Source organism: Phodopus roborovskii, unplaced genomic scaffold (genome assembly GCF_943737965.1).
Source record: "Phodopus roborovskii unplaced genomic scaffold, PHOROB, whole genome shotgun sequence".
Classification (NCBI taxonomy): domain Eukaryota; kingdom Metazoa; phylum Chordata; class Mammalia; order Rodentia; family Cricetidae; genus Phodopus; species Phodopus roborovskii.
The window spans coordinates 5,545,279-5,567,181 of record NW_026126418.1 but is presented as its reverse complement, the minus strand read 5'-3'; the positions used below and the strand labels follow the sequence as shown (position 1 = coordinate 5,567,181).

The window sequence follows — 21,903 nt, the reverse complement described above, 5'->3', positions numbered from 1 at the left end:
TGAACAAACAACTCTTGTTATTTTCCCTCTTTCTTCATTTTTATTTTATTTTTTAGAAGTTCACAGTGTCATAGACGTGAAAAATAAGACTGGAAATATATATAGCTAAGACACCTAGCTTTATATACACAAAAGTTTAATAATGTTGTCACAACCCCTAGTAAAATGTAATCCTTATTTACTAATCCAGAATAAACTAACTGTACATATTAAATTTTTCAAGTATATCAAGAGCACTGGTTATAAAAAAAAAAAAAAGAGAGAGAGAGGTCCCAATATGGACAGACATCTCTTTGAAGCCCATTTATAACTTCAACACGATTAAAGTAGAGTTCTATATATTTTGTTTTAATTTTACAATATCATACATTCACTACTATTCCCAGATTTCAAATGAACCAAACATTGGATGTGGTTTATATCAGTTTAATACCCTTCTATACAGCACCAGAGGTAAAAATGGATCTGACTAACCAAATGTTCTTTATTAGTCACAGTTTATCATCACACATTTCTACTTAAAATAAACATACAGGGAAAATGAAGACAGCTTAGGCGAAAGGTTTTCGCCTTATATAAATAAAGCATTTTACCTACTTCATACTTATACCCAATTGCATACCTGGTTAACAACTACTCAGTAAACATCTGGTCTTTGAAGACTATGCAAGTCGCATGGGATTCTCTAGGTTTTCTTTGAAACTTTCAAGAAACTTGGTGGCTAGTTCGTCATCAACCACTCGGCTGTCACTTGACATTGTGACAGTTATAAGCTGGTGCTGCCGCAGCTGGGGGTTCCCCTCTTCGTCCTCAGCGAGCTTTAGCACTGGTCGGAATCTCCCAACTGCCAAAATACATGCCTGAGGAGGGTTGATCACTGCAGCGAATTCATCAATGCCAAACATCCCCAAGTTGGAAATACTAGAGGGGGGGGGGGGAAAACTGCTGAAGTTAGCAAGGTCCAAAATATATATATTTGTACTTTATTTAAAAACTGTAGTGTTCTACTGAACCTTAAAAATGCTACTTAAAGACAAAGGATATGTCTAGCAGCATACACATGAATATTACTATTTATTTTCAGTCAGTACTAACTGGATCCTAATCAGTGATATACTGCAAGGAAAAGAAATATAAGGTGTGGCTAGCGACAGAAGGAATTCAGCTGTTAGGATATACAGATGAACTGATGGTCTATGCAGAAGAGCTAAAACTCAACACAGAAACACAATTAGTAAATGAATTTATATTGCCAGGCAAAAAGTCAATATCATTATATTATATATATAAATTATATATTATATGTAAGTTATTAACATTTAACTGTGAAACCTGAAAATAGTATCATTTAGCATAATGCCACAAGAGAGATATTGAGTGTAATGAAGATCTATGACTTCTACAGAGAAAGATATAAAACAAATGAAAGAAACCAAAGCATGCAGACACACTCAATACTGGTTGAATCACCAAATTTAATGCAGAACCACAATCAAAATCTCAGCTAGGCATATGTTGTGTGTCTGTCTGAAAAGTGACAAAGGGACCCTAAAATTTGGGGAATTGTTGGAATATGAGGAGCCAGAAAAGATAATCACGGGTGTGAACTAAACTGGGCAGTTTCCTTACCAAACATATGATAGATGTGTTTTAGTGCTGAGCAACAGCCAGGCAAACAAAGAAAACACAACATAGAAGCTAAACAGGACAATCAAGTCACCTTCCCAGTGCTAGTGCTATGGGGAGAAAACTTTCAGTATACAATCCTGGGCTGATTTCATGTGTTTATGGGAAAGAAAGATCCTTGACTCCTACTTTAGACGGCATGGAACTCTAATTCCAGATGCACCGTGATCTAGCTTCACATAAAAAGAGAATGGCAGTGTCTCTCAATGACAACCCAGAAGAGCTTCACTTGGAAAGATCAGTCAGAGTTCCCACCAGAAGAAAAACATGGGCATGGAGGAATTCTTTAAAATGAAGAGGCTCTGTTTGTGGAAACATCACCAGGAGAGCCAGAGGCATGGGAGGGATCTGAGGCCACCTATACATGCATTCCACGGAGGTGGTGCATCCTCATGTGCTAAGTCCTACAGACTGGCTTTAAAAAGCAGATGCAAGACTTAACAATGATTTTATCTGATGAACTACAGGTAAGCAAATAACAGATGGATAAAAAGGTGTTCATCACTGTTCATTGGCATGCTCCTGACCACAAAAATCATCACTAACCATCTCTCTCAAGCAATGGTAAAATTTAAAGCCTAACATTAAAATGCTGTCAAGAACATAGAGCATTAGGACTCCAGGCAACGAGAACAGAAGTGCAAATCTGTATAACCAGATTGGAGAATGCTTTACAGAATCTAGCAAAGCTTATAACCCAGAAATTCTATTTTTAGGACCACACAATAAAACTATGCACCATAAGACAACGGTAAGCATGTGTATGTTGTCATATTTGCAAGAGCACCAATCTGGAAAGAACTTTAATACCTATAAGGAATAAGACTGACATGGATACACTAACACAGAGGTTACCATATACTACAGCAGTGAACAAACGACTGCTTCAAACAGCAATCACAGTGAAACTCTCATGAACACAACACCAAAAGGCTAGACAAAGATTACTGTATTTATACAAAGTATCATTTATATGTCTTTTAATTATACAAAGATTAAGCACCAAAGTGAAGCTATGCTCATTTTCACAATGACGTTACCTTTGAAAGAGGGATGGCAGGTATTACAGTACTTTTAGAATTTGCCTAGCAGGCTTTCTGACTTTTGTCATACCCCTCAGCCCTCCCCAAAAGAAAGAGAGATGACATTAGTTAGGAAGGATAAAAAGTGGCATTTGGGATATGTTCTGTAAAACTTTTTTCTTTCTTTTTTTTTTTATTTTATTTTATATTAGTGACACTTAAAATTGGTATTGGCAATGAAATTATTTAGGTGATAAAAATTAATAATAATAAATCACAATAAAGGAAATGACTATTGTTTATAAATCTACCTTGCTTAGGAAGTAACTAAAATATAAAAATTTAAGAACTGGGGCGTCATTTTATGATTGCTAAAAGCTAATAAAAAGTGTTTATTTAACAACCAATAGCTGTGATAGGAAAGCTGAACTACTTTGAGCAATACTTCCACATGTCCTGGTATTTAAAGGGTATGATACTGAGCCTGCATTTTTAAAATATCTTAAATAAATATACAAAAAATGGATGACATGGACTGAGTAAGTCTTGTTCTATTTGCTTGATGCTACTGATAATTCCAAACTTAAATCTTACCTAAAAGATCCTCCTTGGTATTCCTCAGGTAACAATTTTCCATCTCTTGCTTTCTTTGACAGAACCTGAGGGGGGAAAAAAAAAAAAAAACAGAGCACAACAACAAAATCATGTTCTAGTTAACTGTGTCACTGGAAATATTTATACAGGGTATACTCTCCTAGTTCAGAGCAAGTGTTAAATGTTTAAGCTCTTGTTTAATGCAATTACAGAAAGCTTGAGAACAGACAATCTGAGAAGTGAAAGCTCAACGAAGTTCCTTGAAAAGCTTTCGAGCTCTCAGTTTGCCATGTACCAGTGCTGTGCAATGGTTCCCTGCTTTCTACACATAACACTTATAAGCTGCCTATAAAGCTTTTTTTCTTGTACCACAAAAATATTAAAGTAAACATTCTTCTCAATCCAGTAGGTTTTGGAAAAATTATAGTATTGTACAAGCCTTGTTGATTATAAGGAAAAGCCTGCCTCTGCCTTTTGATAAAGAAATAAGCATAGGACCTAGGGTTTGCTACTATATATAAATATAACTACATATAATAATACTAACTACATATAATATATATGCAATATAGTAACTCTCTGTAAAATATATACAAATGGTGCAGTATACTCTGCACATGTGAATTTAACTGAAACTTGCCTTTAACTCCACACTGACATCTGAGGGATGACTTGGGGTCAAGAAGTAAGTAGCATAGGTTTACTTAGCCAGAGGTCCACAGACAGGTTTACAGGGATCCACAATCCCTTGAAAAATTATCAGCAAGTTTTATTAAAGAAACAAATTCATTGAACAACTAGTGCATTCCAATAAAATTGGACCCATGGCCATGGATAGGATAGTTAACATCAGATAGCAGAGAACACAGAAAGGTCAACAAATGAACATGTTGCTTTGCAACAGGGTCATGGAACACAGGACAGGGAAATGTACAAGCCATTGATGCTACAGAAGGCCTGTGATGGTAGCATTGGAACTGATACAAACACTGAGAAAAAGCCAGCCAAGTGAGGTTCCAGGAGAAGCTGTACATTGCCAGCCTGAGTCCTGGGCCAACCTGCCCAAGATCCAGACCCCCCTCAGAAAGTGGTTCCCGCCTTCCCAGGCAAAGAGTGCCAGTCTCCTCAGAGTCTAGCTGACTGAAGCCCTGATTTCGCATTGCTGCATGGCCTTTACTGTTTCTTTGTTGGATGACTGGTAATTCAGGCCTCTCTGTTCTTATCTTTCTGTCTGAGGATCTCAATCCTGAGCCACTAGATTGGTCTAACAGCTAGAACACTGTACTTGCATGGCTGCATTCCTTTTCTTTTATGTTGCCAGTCAAGTCATTGCCATATATGTGGTGTAACTTGATTCTTCAGGTATTTCCACCTGTTCATTTCTTTAATATGGATATGTTTTTGTTTATTTTTTTTAAATGTTATGATTTAGAGGAACAATGGTATCATCACTACCACCAAACAACTTAGTGGGAAGTGTAAAGCTTAGCTGTTGTTAGCACAGGCTCTACTCTAGAGCCCAGCTGATAGGGTTGAACAAGAGACTCATCATGTCACAGCACAGGGGCTTACACAAATTATTTAAATGTATTCCTTATCAGTTTCTCATATTATCTTGTCTCTGATAGGATGTCTTTAAAGAGAACTAAAGAGAACATACACACACACACACACACACACACACACACACAGACGCGCGCGCGCACACGCGCACGGCTTATAACAAAAGCTGACACACAGGTCTAGCATGGTGGACTACAATTTTTCTTCCAGCACTTGGGAGGAAGGCAGAGGCAGGTGGATCTCAATGAGTCCAAGGCCAGCCTGGTCTACAAAACAAGTTCCAAGATAGCCAGAGCTGCAGAGAGAGCACCGTTTCAAAAAAAGGGGAGAAAAACAGAATGCCAGCTGCTGTTATTACAGTCACTGTTATTACCTTTAGAATTCTAAAACAAGATTGCAAAGCACTCATTTAAGAGATAGCCATATTACTCTATATAGTCACAAAATGGTTTTGCTTATAGAATTAATATCATTCTAAATGATTTCTTTGGTTCAAACATAAAAGCATTATACTTCTGAACAAGACACGGTATAAAAACTTCACATATAAATAGTAACTGTAAAGTGCCATTCTTACAGAACCAGAACTTAACTTGCTTACCTTTCCCAGGGGGTAAGGAGTCATAATTCAACAGGAGAACACAGGCAAGTGAGTGCATTGATTACCAGAGAGCTACAGCTGAGTCCCCTTGAATGATGAGATTAGGCACAGCTTCTAGTTTAGTGCCTGGCTAAACCAGAGTGGCATGCTGACCTGGGCTGAAGCAGCTGTACCTTCAGGCAGAGCTCAGTAACCCCGAGAGGTGCTGGGATGACTTCCTCATCTCATCTCTTAAGCCAAGGTTCTTTCAAATACAAGAACTAGGGAATGCTAGCATAGCTATCTTAATGATGTGGTATTATATAGTAGTAAAAATTGTCAAAATGCTCAGAACCAACGAAGCCTATAATAGTTAAAGTTTAATGCACACAAAGATGGGGGAATCCCAGGTCTACAGATCAATAACTTCTGCCTAGTATTTTAAAAATGTTATTTCAACACTTGATCTCATTTCACCTTCACAACACTGAAGTACATATTTCTCAATAGTTCTGAAAACCATGGATGAATAAAGTTCATGACCAGTATTCCCCTTGCCCTGTAGCTTTACTTTGTGGATGGCATTTCAGTCACCCTGTGGTTAACCTACAGGCTGAAAACAGTAAATGGAAAATTCTAGATACAAATAGTAACTTTGAAGTTACATGCTGTTTTGAGTAGCACGATGAAAGAATGGAGCTATCAAAAGCACGTACTGCCTCTCTGGTCCAGTGTTTCCATGATGTATATACTACCTGCCCATAAGACACTGAACAGCTCTCTCCACCAGATCCATACTCACCACATGCTCATGTTCACCTAATTCATACTGTACTTACAAATGTTTCCAATGGGCAAGAGTAATGATGCTGGCAATTTTATTATATAATAGCATTATAACTGTTCTACTTTGGTGTTAAGCCCATCTGTGCCCTATTCATCAATTAAGCTTTACACAGGCCTGTATGTACAGGAAAAATACATGAAGATTGTTCTGGGGCATCTATGAAGAGGCCTTGGAATGCATCCTTTGTGGACAAGAAGAAACAACTTATGCTATATTCAAGAAAACCAGTCCATTAACTTTGACTTTTAAACTGGCCTAGCTAGTACAACCTTCAAATTAAGAAAAATAGTTGTATTTTAATCCATATAAGATATATGCTGCAAATCTTTTCAAAGAATAAAGAACTAAAAATGTTAGACCCACTAAATTCATCTTTAATTATGTATAATTCTAAGAAAGATTTTTTTAAAATGGCTTTATGCTTAAAAACAGCCAACTTACAATGTTGACTTTGGGCAAATGAAACTGTGAGCTCCCCAAGGAAGTCTTACCTCTGCCTTTTATATAATGTATAACTTGTTCTACCAATAAGAATAAAATATATCCTTGCTACAGAAAAAATGAAAACAATCAATCAAATGAGTATCGAAGTTTCAATGTGAACACTTCAAGACCTGTGATACCTGTGCCAAGAAATGCCCTTAGGAATTACAGGGCTCAGAAAATGAAAAGCTGTAGATTCCTTTCAGACTAACATGGTTTGATCAAGCAAGACCCCCGAAACAGTGTTCCTGGTGATCCAACATCCAAAACAGCTGGGACAAGGCAGCCTTGCAGACTACTACAATTTCTATGTCTTCTCAGAATTCCCATGGTATTACAGCATCCCCAACCATCAGGAAGCAGTTTAGAAAGAACACCCAAATTTCCAAATATAGTCTACAAATGTTTGTTTTCATTTAAATGTGGCTCGTTATAAATGGTTAGTGATCACAACCAATCTCTTCTTAAAGGTAAAAAGGGGATTATGGTATAGAAATGAATACTTTATTTTGGAATGAATTTTCATTTATCAATACAAATTTAAGGTCAGTTTTGTGATAGTATATTTCTCTTGTTTAGGTATTGTGTTTGCATAGATCATTTAAAAATGTAATGTATAATTAAGTACAGATTGTAGATAGTTACCTATAACAGTCAAAACATATAGTCAGGTTTGTTAGGTATTTATAGATATATAGAGATATATTTCAAATGGATAGACATTCTTTAAACCTTTCAAAGACCTACAGAATATGGCATTTAAAATGCTTTAAGGTTTTTCTTGACAGTGAGACATAAATGCTCCCGGCAACACCACCTGGGTAAGAAAGGAAGATGGACATTGAAGAAACTCGGAGAGGATCGGGTTGAATTTCCTGGTGTTCATCTGTCTAGGTTGTAAGTTATTTCTCCCTGAATAAACATCTATTCGGCCTATTTGTTTATCCTGATCCTTATTTACCGCAATAGAGTTTACTCCCAATATGGCAAGACTAGCCATTTGGGCAAGATACTGCTCTTGTCTGGACTGTTTGACTTTATGGTGTACTGGACATGAGGACCCACAGGAAAGTGACTGCTGAAATACGACGGACGTTGCTACAGGGTTTCTGTTTCATGGAAAAGCCAGACATTCTACAGAACACAGAGAAAAGTGACTGACAAACTGCCAACACAGGTGGGACAGTTTGAAATTTCCTGCTGAGTAGTCTGCTGGATGGATAAGGCAATTTACAGAAGAACTTTGGATGACTGTCCAGGTATCGAGATGTCTCTGTCATTTCTAGAGTTTATATATTACCCTTATATGGTCTTTGATGGATGTAAAGACAGATAGCTTTTTATGGTTATAGTTTTCCTTAGGATTAAAGGTAAGTTACATATAAGACTTTAGACTCACAAAGATAGGATGATGGAATATTTCCTTTAATTCTTGCTAAATGTTAATGGACTAAATATTGTTAACTATAGTTCTTATTTGATAACTGTTTTGTCATATGTAATTAGACTATGTTAAAGTTAAAGCCCATCTTTTTTATTTTAGACAGAAAAGAGGAGATGATAGGAGATGTCATTCTGTAAATATGTTTCTCTTATTGGTTAATGAATAAAGCCCTGTTGGCCTATAGGAAAGCAAGTTAAGTGGAACAAGGAGGATTCTGGGAGATGTAGTATTGAGGAGTCAAGATGTAGGACGTGAGAGAAGAGGTTCAGACCCTCTCTCCGGTAAGATAAGACCACATAGAAACACTTAGATAGATATAAATGGGTTAATATTTAAGACAGAGCTAGCTAACAAAAAACTCTAGTAACAGGCCAACAGCTTTATAACTAAAAAAAAAAAAAAAAAAAAAAAAAAAAAAAAGGTATTACAGTGGCTGTCAAAGTTTACCCCTATGTATCACTACTTTGTAATGTGATATGCTTTAGTGACAAAAATTTCTTCATATTGGAACTTCAAAAATTGCTTTTGAAGAGATTCAAGAAAGCTAAAGTATCTTTGCCTTGGCTTCAGTGGTCTTAATTTATAACTTTAAAATTTACCTGAAATAACATTGTTGTGCTGGCTAGTCTATGTCAACTTGTCACACAAACTATAGTTATCTGAAAAGAAGGAATCTTAATTGAGAAAAATGTCTCTATAAAACCTTGCTGTAAGGTATTTTCTTAGTAATTAATGGGAGAGGGCCCATTGTGGGTGGTGCCATTCCTGGGCTGGTGGTCTTGGGTTCTATGGAAAAGTAGGATGAAAAAGCCAGTGAAAAGCAAGCCAGTAAGCAGCACTCCTCCACGGATTCTACATCAGCTTTTATTTGCAGAATCCTTCCCTGTTTGAGTTCCTGTCCCAATTTCCTTCAATGATGAGCAGTGCAGTGCAAGTGTAAGCTAAATAAACTCTTTCCTCCCCAACTTGCTTTTTTGGTGTTTCATTGACGCAACAGAAACCCCAAGATAATCTTTAATACTGAATTTTTCATTTTTAAAAATTAAGGTTTTTCCCAGAACATGAATGAAGTTGACCTCTAATTTAGCTATATATTATTTTTAGAATTTTGAACATTAAATTTCTTTAAAATAGGCAATACCTTGATAAAAACTGAAAGCCTAAATATTTAAAAGAAACACTTGAGATCACTCCTCCTCCTCACAAAAACCACAGTGCAACCTAACCATGTCAGGAATCTCGGAAGGGGGGGTTGAAAGATGGCTCTATGACTAAGAATGTGTACTGCTCTTGTAGAGGTCTTGGATTCATTTCCAAGCACCGACATTCATAACTATCTACAGCTCCAGTTCCAGGGCATCTGGATACCTTCTTCTGGCCTAAGGGCATCTGTACTCACACATGGACATACCCTCCCTAACATACACACATTAAAAACAAAAAAGCCTCTCAGCAAATGCCAAGATGAAAGTCTAGCAAGTACACATCTGGACACATACCTTCACAGAGTCAGCAATCTCCTGTACACCCTTAGCAGCTGCATCTTTTATGATTGGTGTAATTAAACCTTTGTCAGTTGCCACAGCCACTGAAATGTCCACAGAGGGCAGCTGCTTTGGGCCTTCTCCATCCCAGCTGACATTAACCCCAGGCATTTGCTGCAAGGAAAGAAACATGCCATGAAGATTAAAGTAGTCAGAGAAATATGACTTATATTGTGCATGTGAATAGAGCTGGACAGGAGGAACTACATAAGACTTTGCTTTGGGAAAAAATGGCTTGGATTACCATTGATCACTGTTCATGTTTGGGAAGAACAAATACTTTTCAGCAGTATGACTGAGACAATTCTGATGATATACATACATGTTTTGAACTACATGACCAATATGAACTTGAGGGGGACAATGTAGCAGAATATAGTAGTGACATTCAATTATTTTCATTTGTCATGAAAACTCATCTTTTTAGCACAACTCTGTAATATATATTAACATGTCTTTAGTAAATGAGTCCTCTAAAAGAAACTTCCCAAGCATCACAAACAGGAGATAGACATTACAGATGCACGGGTATAGATTTAACATTAAGAGAACTACTCTGAAGGATGAAAACAATATACAAAATGACTAAATGCCTGGAAGGTGTGTATTAATGTTGTCAAGTATCACAGGACAAAAGCAGGGCAGAGTACAGAAATCAAAAGCTAGCTTCTCTTCTCATAGATTCTCTGCTTTCTTCAGAGTAAGGCTGGTGTCCAGGGTGCCATTTAAAGGAAAGAGCAGCTTGCCTATGCTGTTTCACTGCACATGTGCCTCTGCTAGGATGCATTTCTCACTTACATTTTACTCCTTTACACTGTAATTAGTCAGTCATCCTTAGAACTTCTCTGTACTATCCATTCACAGCAATGTCACAATGTTAAAATAGTACAACACAAAGTCCTAATCCCTCAAAAGATCCCAAATTCTTCAGATCACACAAAATACAGAAAACAAGGGGCCAGAGAGATAGCTCAGGGCTTGATTCCCAGTGTCCACATCAGGTGGCTCATGTCACTTGTAACTCCAGCTTGAAGGGATCTGAAGCCCTTCTTCAGGACTCCATGGGCATACACATGTGTACAAGCCCATATACAGAAACACACGCACACACAAAGACACACACAGGCACACAAGTAAAACCCCCAACATGGAAGACTCTTGGAATGATATTTAATTGATAACTACGTAACGAAGACCCACAGGATATGATCAAAATTCGGTTCAAAACAATAATCATAACCTTAACCCTCTTAACAAATTACTAAAATGAATTCCACACTCAAGTTTTCCAACACAGATCTAGTCAAAGGAAGAAACACATAACACAAAGTAAATGGAAACACATGTCTGCAACAACACAAGAAGGGCATTTAGAACATCTCAGACAATATCAAAACTGAGGAATCACAGCAGACACTTAAGGCTAACACGTGTGGGAAATTGCACGAGGAGGGCAACTTTCTGGGAAAATACTTCAAAAATAAAGAGAAGGGTAAAATTCAGGCAAACAGTAACTATGAAGGTAAATGAGACAGCACCAAGATCTCATCAAAATCAACTAGATTCAGTGAATTCTATAAAACTATAAAAAGAAAAGCCCCTTTAATTACCTGAAATGAGTGCAGGGAAAGTTAAAGCAAAGAGCCAGAATTCATTTCATAAAGTCCCGACATGGCTGGAGAGTGACATGACAACACAGGACAGAGCACCCGCATTTTGCATGTTCAAGGTCCTGGGTGATCCAGTACCCAAACCAAAACAGAACTCCATAAAGTCACAACTGCAGAAACCATGAAGGCTTTTGTTTATGCGGTCACTCATCATCACTGCTAAGACTTACTCTTCATTTAGTACAACAGGGGACGAATTAGCGTTTACTGAATAAATGATCTTTATTGTGCTATAATTACTTTGGGAGTCCTTTTGATTTTCAGTTTCCTGTAAAGCAAGCAAAATTAAGTAACAGGATATTTTTTAGCAATACAATTATACACATCTTAAGCCAAGAGACATTTAGAAGCCATAGTTATCTTGCTTTGGCCACTTACTTTAAGAGTAACAGCTGCTGCTTTGATGATAAAGTCATTCACCGAGACTTTAATGTCATCTGAAAGAAAAATAGGCATATGATTTCAACTTGCAGATTATGGACAAGTCTTGTGCAGAGTGATGAAAAAACACCAGATCAATATTTGCTTCATGAAACGGGTCTCATCACTTCAGCAAAATGTGCATTACACGAAGTCCTAACAGAGTAGAAGTCATGGATGCAAAACTCACTATTCTAGGGGCTGAGGGACAGCAGCAGTAACCTGCTCTTCCTATGCTCAGAACCTTGCATTCCATTTTCAGTGCAATTCTTCCCATCAGAGCTCACTTCTAAGCCTTGATTACCATTTTGTGAAGTTATTCAGAAGTCATGCACAAAAACTTGAAGAACACATTATAACTACAGTCAAATAAAAGGCTCAACTAGCACTCCACTCAAGAGCAAATAATCTCTGCATTTGTGCACAATTTTTTTTTCATTTCCAAATGTCTTTAGTCTACGCACATTTTATAATATATTGATTATACTAGAAGAGCAGTGTATGTAAATACATCAAATAATTATTATATTTATAAAAGGCACTTAAATTTCCTTTTTTACTAACTGAGTATACAACAAAAATAATTTAAGACAAGCACGTTTAAGCATTAAACAGGGGCTTAAATGGAACCTGCTTTTTAACTCAATTCCAAAGATGAAGTGATGCTGACACGGGTCCAGTGCAAATGCTGAGGGCCTCTGTAAATTCATGGTAAATCCATGTAGCTAAATTTCCTTGCAGTATACATAATACTTTAAGGGCAAAGCTGGGTCCCTCCCTTTCCATGTCACTGATCATAACTAAACATCTGACTTTTCCCTCTGCTACTGACACTGGGTATGATGGCACCTGAGAGGGTAAAGCACACCACTTTCTTCCAAAAATTTGTAGAAAGACTTAAGGTCATGAGCCAGTGAATAATATATGAAAAGAAACATGTATCCTGCTACTGCAGCATCATGGAATTCTCTGTGAACAACAAATAGCTCACTACTAATGTATAAGGAGATTTTAAACAGAGCTTAGGCAAACTGCACTGGCCCGTACACTACAAAACCATGCAGTAAGGGTCATCAGTCTTCTAGTCACATAGCCAGAAATATATAAACGTTCTGTCTGGTTTGTTTAAAGTCTCTCCTAGGAGTAGAAATCTAAGTGCATTTCTAGTATTTGGAGATACTATAAGGATAACCACAGGCTAGACATTTGGTCTGCAGAAATCCAAATATACGGTAGTCACATTGGGAACTCATTCTGTTGGCTTCACCTAGCCCTCTCGGCTGCTTCTATAGGCAACCAGTGACAACCCACAGTCCTATGGCCATAAGCCCCAGCCAGTGACACCACCTATGTCCACAGCACACACCTAGAATTCTGTCCTCACTGAACTGCAGCCCTCAGACCACCCTGCACATGACCACTTTCTTCACCTAGAACACTTGCACTTACTGGCAGTCCTCTCCTCCTACTTCTGGTGCGTTAACATGATGATAACTTCCCCCAATTCCATTTCTAACTTTCATGTTCAGACTGTATATCCAGCTTGACATAAGATGCTTCTATCTCTAAGGCTACAGGTTTCTCAGATCCAACGTGTGCAAAGATGACTTCATCAACTATTTTTATTTTCAATTCTTTACTATGGGAAATTTCAAGCACTGATGATAGTTACTAAACACATAGTTAAAAAACTGCATTTGGTAAAGTTCACCTATAAACTTATGTGAAGAGCTAGGGATAAAGGGTAATCATGAATCTCTGTGGGCTACAAACAGAACTTAACTGAAAATAACAAACAAACCCCAAGTATCAGTTAAAGTCCCTCTTAAATTCTATCAACATTAAAAAAAGAGAAACCTATTCTACAAAACACTTTCATAAAGTAAAGGAGGAAGAAACATTTTCCAACTTTTTTACAAGATCTGAAAACAATCCCTGGAAACCCAAGGAAAGAAAGCAGAAGGGCAGTATTTATTACCAGCACATGTATAGTTATATAATAAATATAATTATATATACACAGACCAGCTTGGAACTTACAGTATTCTTATCCCAGCCTCCTGAATGCCACTGACACCCAGCCAATGGAAAGATTCTTGACAAAATGTTAATAAACTCAAAGAGTACATGAAGAAGCTTTGTGTGAGGAATATTGGGTTGATTTATCAATTGAATTTCAACCAATGTAATTTGGCATCTTAACCAAAAAGGAAAGGTTCTCTTAAAAGATGACCAAAAACTTTATGACAAAAATTCAGCATCCATTCATGCTTAAAATTCTCAGAATACAGACTGGGAACTTCCTCAACCTGAAAAAGATCTATAAAAATAACTTACTGTAAATGTTAAAGAATGAATGTTTCTCCCCACCTAAAACACAAGAACATGTGAAGAATATGTTTCTATACTACTGACATTTGTCATGGTACCAAAAACCTTGGCCAGTGCAATAAGTAAATAAAAAGCAAATAGATTAGGAAGGTTGAAATAAAATCTTCATGCTAACAATCCACACCTCTCTGAAACTTTATTTTGAAATGTGTTTGGAGAGACAATTCAATTTAATATCAGAAAGTATTTTCAAAAATACAATTAAAAATTGCATAAAGAAAGGTAGTACCCACATGATGTGTAAAATGAAATGTACTAACCACCCAAGGCACTCTTAAATCAGTTAAGGGTTTTGTTAAGATTGTTGTTTGTCTACCTAACACTATTAAAAGAAATTCAAAATTAAGATAAGCATTTAGCCTGAGCAAGTCAACCATCTATCCTTACCAAAACAAAAAAAACACAAACCAACCAACCAATCAACCAACCAACCAACCAAAAACCACCAAGTTAAGGGAAACAAATATATTAAGCTTATTTTTATTTATGAAAATAACCGCCAGCCTGTAAGTGACACTATAATAGTACTGGTAGGGTGAGTGTGAACTGGAAACATCACAAAGGAGATTTTGGAAAGAAAGCATGGAAGAATAGAAATCCTTATTGTACAAAGTAATAATCTGTGATTAATTCAATATTATGCATCCAATCTGTTTCAATTAAGAAAAAAAACATTGCCTCCCCAACCTATCCCTGTGCTAACACAAGCCAGAGTAGAGTGCAGTCAGGTTATGAAATGATTAAAAGAGATACAAGGTGCATTTTATAAAAGACTTGATCGTCAGATTAGCATGCATTCTGCATTAAGTAAATTCAACTTTACTGACCTTTGACCAGATCTCGTCTAACTTTTAAAACTGCTCCAAGATCACAGTCAGCAGTAGCATAGGCATGAGGCACAGTGCTTTTTGATTCAGTTAACCTCTTGGCAATAACTCTCCGAATGTTGCTGGCAGGAATTTCAGTGAATGTACCCTACAAAGAAAAAAAAAAAAAAAAAAGCAATTTGTCCATTAAAACATAAGTAGAATGGAAGAAGAAAAAAAAAATAAATAAAACTACCTATTTGAAATCCACTCTTAGAGACCTAATAATTTATGACATAAAAGATTAATTTAAGAAAAGTACTATTTGAAATCTTTATAGAAAGGGAGACTGTAATAAATCAAAGTATCTGGCTTGTGTTTACACAACTATAGACAGAAAAAAATAGAAAAGTTTAAATTTCAGTTATGAATAAGACATCTTCTATTACCATGTTTAAGACAGCTAGAAATAAACAAACCCACCATCACCACGTACTTATGTAATATGTACCATGTGTGTACACACAAGTATATATAGGCAAGTTGAGTATGGGAACAACATATACATATGTACAATGCAAATATGTGCACATATGCACGGGTATGTTGAGTATGAGAATACAGAAAGAAATCTCTACCTATCCATCCAGTCAGTCTGAAGGCAGTTTTTGTTACAAATGCTGACTATCAGCAAGTCTTATAAAAATGGTATTCTGTAGAAAAAGGTAACACATTACATAATGGATAATCAGTCACAGAACATGCATTTCTGTCATGTAAAAATAATCAGGAGTATCTTATTTCCTAGGAATTCAAAATATAAAGTATAAATGAGATAATAAAAATCTTTCTGAAATTTTAATATAAATTTTCTTGTAACGGCATGGGCATCCAATTACATTTAATCCCTTCCTCACCCTTCATTCTATTCTAGGATGGAATTATAGCCACCAAAGGATGATAATAATAATAATAATAAACACCAATAATTTATTTTTCCTTTACAAAGGATATTTTAAGGATACTTTCTGTTAAGAATACATGCTCTCCCTTACCAGCAGGAAGTAATTTTGAAAGAACAACGCCCAAATTCCCAAATATTGTGTATAAATGTATGTTTTCATTTAATTGGACTTTGTTATATAAAATAAATTTTAAAAAATACAAAAAAATACAAAAAAAAAAAAAAAAAAAAAGAATACATGCTCTCCATATCTCCATATCCTGTGATTATTTGAAAGATTTATCTTCCTACTTTGTGTAACCTCCTACACTCACCCTAAGGAAGATCTGACACCATCAAATTTTTATGCAGACAGTACAATGTTAATGTGCATTAAAAAAGTTGTCTGTGAAACTTAGTCCTCAGTTCTTTCCAAGCATGATAATGAAAAATCTTCTCCATTAGTGGGAGCAGTATGCGTTTACTTCCCTGATTTTAAAGGGACACAGAAAAGAAAAACAGGATAAACTGAAGAAGAAAAACACAATAACTGCCACACTGCTTGTCTCCGAGGAAGAAAGTGGACTGTGTCATACGGTAAATTCTAAGTAGCTCTTCATTCCCTCAACAGAAAACAAATATGCCCATAAAAAGGAGCTAAGAGTCATGGCTACAGCATACATGTACTGTCGTGAGGGATTAGAATTTGTGGTAAAATGAAACTGAATCACAGTTCTACTTGCAAGTCAGTACCACACAAACAAATCCATTTGGGGTACTCTCTACATTTACAACTTGAAGCTACTGTTAAAATGGATTGATTAAAAAGTACTTATACAAACTAAAAAGTACTTATAAAGCACATAGTACCTGTTTTTATTTTCTTTCTCATGTGTATCTAAATCATAAAACCTTACTGAGAAGACCTTACCGCTGCGTTAGGTTGCCCAGGGATGGACATTGGTGGGATCATTGGCCTTGGGTAAGATGGTCCAGCTGTGGCCTGAGGAGGCACAGATGCAGAGAGAGTGGGGGCTGGTCTGGATTCTGTAATCTTGCCCATCTGTTTCAGTTCAACTAACTTGAGTGCATCTCTGGAAATGAGAGGAATATAGACAGTCTTAGAAAACAGTGCTGAGGTGTGAGAGGAAGATAAACACTAAAAACAAATACTACAAAATCTAAGCAAATCTTTCCTCTTGACCAGCGGTTCTCAGTCTATGGGTCTCAATCTCTTTGGGGTTGCATATCAGATATTACATTACGATTCATAGCAGTAGCAAAATTACAGTTATGAAGTAGCAATGAAATAATTTTATGGTTGGGGTCACCACAACATGAGGACTATATTAAAGGGTCGAAGTATTAGGAAGGTTGAGAACTACTGGTCTATTATGGTCTTCTGATTCTTTTTAGATATCCAGTGGATAGTCAAACATTTTCAAAAGCCAATTAATAATTTAAATTTATAATAATTAGAACTCATTGGGCATATCTGAGATAATTTTTTCCCAAATAAAGCTTCTTGCTTAGCTTAGTAAGTACCTTATTCAACATGATGAGTAGAATTCTGTGATAGGTCTACCAATATGATCCTAGAGTGTACCCCTCAGTATTGGGTAAAGACAGTAATTTTTATTAAAAAAGTAAACTTGTCTTTTATTGGGAGACAAGTGTCACTAGTTAGATGAGTTCATGTTAGAGTTTTTACATGGCATTCAGAAAGTGCCATGTACATAATACCTATGGCTTTCATAAAAATACTTGCTAGATTATTATCACTTAGAATGAAAAGTAATGATCTACTTACAGACCTGTGTTTCATACTACTTTGTAAAACAAAGGTGAATTTGTTTACAAAGAGATATAATTAAGACTATAATATATGTTTAGTCCTGAGTTTAGTTTGCTAGGTTATAGACAGCTGTCAACTTGACACAGCCTAGAGTCATCTGAGAAGAGAGTCTTAATTAAAGGATTGTCCAGGTTAGACTGGCCTGTGGGCATGTCTGTGGGGGACTATTTTGATTATTAATTGATATAAGAGAACCCAACCCACCATGGGTGGCACCAGTCCCTGTACAGGCGTTTTTGTGCAGGTGTTCTAGGAATATTTTAGATGAGAGATCAAACTGACAAAGCAATTAAAATGCTTCATCATTCTCGATTCCTAAATCTGAAAGAGTGGGGGAAGAATAGGAAGGTGAGCCAACCAGTGTTACATGTTATATAACTCACATCAGTTAGGTGGGAGAGGTATTACTCCTAACTTAGACACACGTAGCCTCAAAACAGTTAACTCAGAATCTAACTCAGTCTGTCTCAGCACCCACTCATTCCAGGTGCTGGGAGAAAATGTCATTAAACAAGACTCTTCCCACCAAGTTTTATTCTACAGAGGAGTCATCCATCAGTCACATGAACAAACTAGAGCAACGGAAAGGCATCCTTAAAAAGGAATACAGCAGAGTAATGAGACAGAGCAATGAGTGAGAAGACTGGTTATTTTAAGACAGACAGCCTGGGCAGATTGGACGTTTATGAAGAATGGTGTAGTTAGGCAGGTTAAAGGGCTGGGAGAAGGCTGTACCTAAGCAGGAAACATGTGGCTTCCAAGAAGAAGAGGTTTCTGAGAAGGAAGGCCAGAATGGAAATGTGGTGAGCAAGGTGGGGAGGAAGGCAGCTAAGTACAGCCAGGGCTGAGACCACTTGTGTATGCCCAGGTTCAGAGCCAGCAACAAAGCCTGTGTATGGTTTCTACCTTTCCAAAAACAGTGGACATGCTAAGCAAATTAAATAAAGTGAAAGCAGAGCTGTCTCCCAAGAAGAGACTAGCTAAGAATTAACCCACAATGAGCAGAATGCTAGGGCTGAACAAGGAATTGGAATGTGCCTAATCTAAAATTACCAGTAGGACCTTCTGACAAGGGCTCTTTACTCACTCTACACAAAGTCACAGAATAGCTGTTGGCAGCACTGCTTCTTACAACCTGGAGATGGTGACAGAGTGGCAGAGGAAGTGAAGGGGACAGGTGTCCAATGGAGTTATCTGTGGACCTTTAGGGTTTTGTTTTTTAACCAGCCTACTTCTACTTGGAAATCAAATTTAACCCATAGTATTTATAACCTAAATCCAAATTGTGTCAAAGTCAATGACAGCTGACACAATTCCTGGAGACTGCTGTCATGAGCCCAAATGCCAGTTAGATGAAAATGTAAGCACCGGTACAAACTAAAACCTTATAAGTTACAGTCCAACGTTATAGTCCCTTCCCATTTTATGTCAAACAATTAAATACTTATCTAGAAAAGTGCATTATCCCCAAATACCAGACACATTTTCTCACACAGATTTTTCGTTTTCTCAGTCATCAGATGAAAACAAACACAAGGACATAATAAACATCTAAGTATCTGATTCTCCAATCTAAAAACAAGGGTGGTGGTGTTAACTAGACACAGCCCAATCTCCTTGTTGGCGTGACTGCTTTATCAAGGAAGGTGTGATTTGGTTTTACACCCAAAGTAATTAAGATGACTGGGCAAAACAGTGTTTGGTGAGGAATACAAGTCAGGAGGAGCCATTAATCATAAAAAGTAAGCAGAAAATAATTCTGACCAGTGATTGGTTGCAATAAGCTTTTATTATTGATCTTACTATTATATATAGCTCATGAAGTGTAACTGTTAACTGTTGTTTAGTAACAGCCAACAATTTAGCTGTGATAATGCAGCAATGATTTTTAATAATTTCTGCCCATTAAAACAATCAGATTGAATTGGAAGCATTGACTGGGCATTAAAGACTCTAAAATAGAAGAAAACAAGTGAATTGCTTGGAAAACTATCTCAAGTAGATCCTTTCCCACCCCTCAGCGGTAGTTAACTCTGGTGAGTCATCAACTAATTTAATGACTATTGCTTAAAATTAGACAACTGCCAACATGCCAAGTTTTGATGCTGTGGTTAACATGAACAAAAACATTAAGTCTAGTTCTGATTTAATAGTTAGATGTACCCAAGGTAAAATTCTAACTGCTCATAAGCTCCTGAGTGTAGCCTGCCACTTGTCATGAAACAGTCACACAGAAAGGTTAGCTGATGACTCTATGCTTCTGCACAACATGTATCTGGAACACTGCCTTCGTTTTAAGATGAGATTAAAAGCCAGCTCTGAGCCTGTGCTTTTCTCCACAGACACAATGGCTCAGCAGTGCTGCTCAGTGGCCAGGACCACTACCATAGCACTTGCCCTGCATCCTCAACTGAGGAGGAGCAGATGGGAGATGGCACTCATCATTTCCAGGGCATGTGCTAAGGCATACTGTAAAGCCTTAAGCTTTACAACTGTTTCAGAAAAGGGCATTTCTGCTGAAGTCACTGGGACAATGCCTCTCTAAACTTCACCTTAATGTCAAACAGCATGCAAAATCAAAAACCCTATATAGTACATGCACTAGGGATCGTTTTTTTCTCATGAAATCTGTAAATGTTCATATTCAGAAGACTCAAATTGACTTCCTTCTGGTAGAGAAGGCAAAAAGGTTGGGGAAAGAACTGGGAAACAGTGGGAGAAAGAAAGCAAAAGCATTCTAAGCATAGCTCTTAATGAACACTGTTTCCTTAGAGCATCAAGAAGATAACTGTACTAACACAATTTTAAATCAATTCTTGAAAAGAGCAGAAAGTTCCCTATCTTTGTTTTACTGCTGCCTTACCATGAAGCTGCTTTCCCAGAGGGTCTGTAGTCACTAAATTCAGGAATCTTTCCTCTGACCCTGTGTTCCTTGATTTGTGGACCATTTCCCAATACTCTACCACAGAAATTTAGTCTTCTAAATGATGCAGCTGCTGATGATCTCTAAGACAACCACTGCTTCATGACCTACTCAAACTATCTCCTTTATCTTCATCATCTGATCCCTGGAAGGCTTCTCAGTGCTGACAATAAGCTTGGACATCAGTTACTCTGCTAAGGTGAACGCTTCCTCAAACCCCTTATTCAGTCTACTTATGGAGCCAAGTTTTCCATTACCTAGACCAGGATCCCAGACACAAACTAGCTGTCTCTTGCATGCCTTCCAACCACGTAAAGGGCAGTATTCATTATCTCCTGCCTGTATTACTTGATGAGACTTACCTCAATTGATTCCCTTACATCAGAGGCTTTATCTGCTGCAATTTATACTGCACAAACTTGACATGTTGATCCTTCTCAGGAATATCTATAATTATTTTGCATTTCTTAAAACCTTCAGTGGCTAATGAATTAAATGGACCCTTTATCTTATCCCTTAGATAACAGGCAAGGAAAATCTGTCTTATGATTGTTGTCTTAATTCTTTTTTTTTTTTTTTTTCCTTCTTTCTTTTCTTTTCTTTTTTTTTTTTTTTCAATTTGGGTTTTTGAGACAGGATTTCTCTGTGAAGCTTTGGAGCCTGTCCTGGAACTCAATTGGTAGACCAGGTTGGTCTGGAACTCACAGAGATCCGCTTGCCTCTGCCTCCCGAGTGCTGGGATTAAAGGCAGGCGCCACCACCTCCCAGCATCTGAGTCCATTTTTGTAGAGTTCTACTAAGGTACAGACTGGTCGGTGACTAACAAATTTATGATATAAAATAGTGAAAACAAAAAAGGCCAGAAGCACCACTTGATTTCTGTTTGTTCTACCTAAATTTATAAAAATTCTAGCCAACACCATCATTTCTAATCAATATTCGCTAATCTTAGAGTAAACACAATTCTAAAAACCTGAACTCAGTCCCAAATATTCAGCAACTGCCAACGGTGGCTCTACATGTGGTCGCAGGCCCATTTGATTAGCCTTTGTCGTAACTTTATTAGGCTAAGTCCCAGTAGAGAAAGGCTCATCTGTATTAATAGACTCTTAATTAATAGATAATTTTAAAC

General features: G+C 37.1%; 1 protein-coding gene and 1 non-coding gene across 2 annotated transcripts in view; one reads left to right on the top strand and one right to left on the bottom strand.

Annotated features, from left to right (window-relative positions):
- Nucleotides 1-327: 327 nt before the first annotated feature.
- Pdhx (pyruvate dehydrogenase complex component X) overlaps nucleotides 328-21,903 on the bottom strand; it is a 60,704-nt gene continuing 39,128 nt past the window's right edge. The window contains exons 6-11 of the mRNA XM_051184077.1: nucleotides 16,925-17,087; nucleotides 15,072-15,219; nucleotides 11,812-11,870; nucleotides 9,719-9,877; nucleotides 3,303-3,367; nucleotides 328-921 (exon numbers count right to left, since the gene is read on the bottom strand). Of these exons, the coding sequence (XP_051040034.1) occupies nucleotides 663-921; nucleotides 3,303-3,367; nucleotides 9,719-9,877; nucleotides 11,812-11,870; nucleotides 15,072-15,219; nucleotides 16,925-17,087 (853 nt within the window). The 3' untranslated portion in view covers nucleotides 328-662. The remainder of the gene's footprint in view (nucleotides 922-3,302; nucleotides 3,368-9,718; nucleotides 9,878-11,811; nucleotides 11,871-15,071; nucleotides 15,220-16,924; nucleotides 17,088-21,903) is intronic.
- LOC127222911 (U7 small nuclear RNA) lies at nucleotides 2,745-2,803 on the top strand. Its single transcript, XR_007834591.1, has one exon. It is a non-coding gene; the product is annotated as a U7 small nuclear RNA (small nuclear RNA).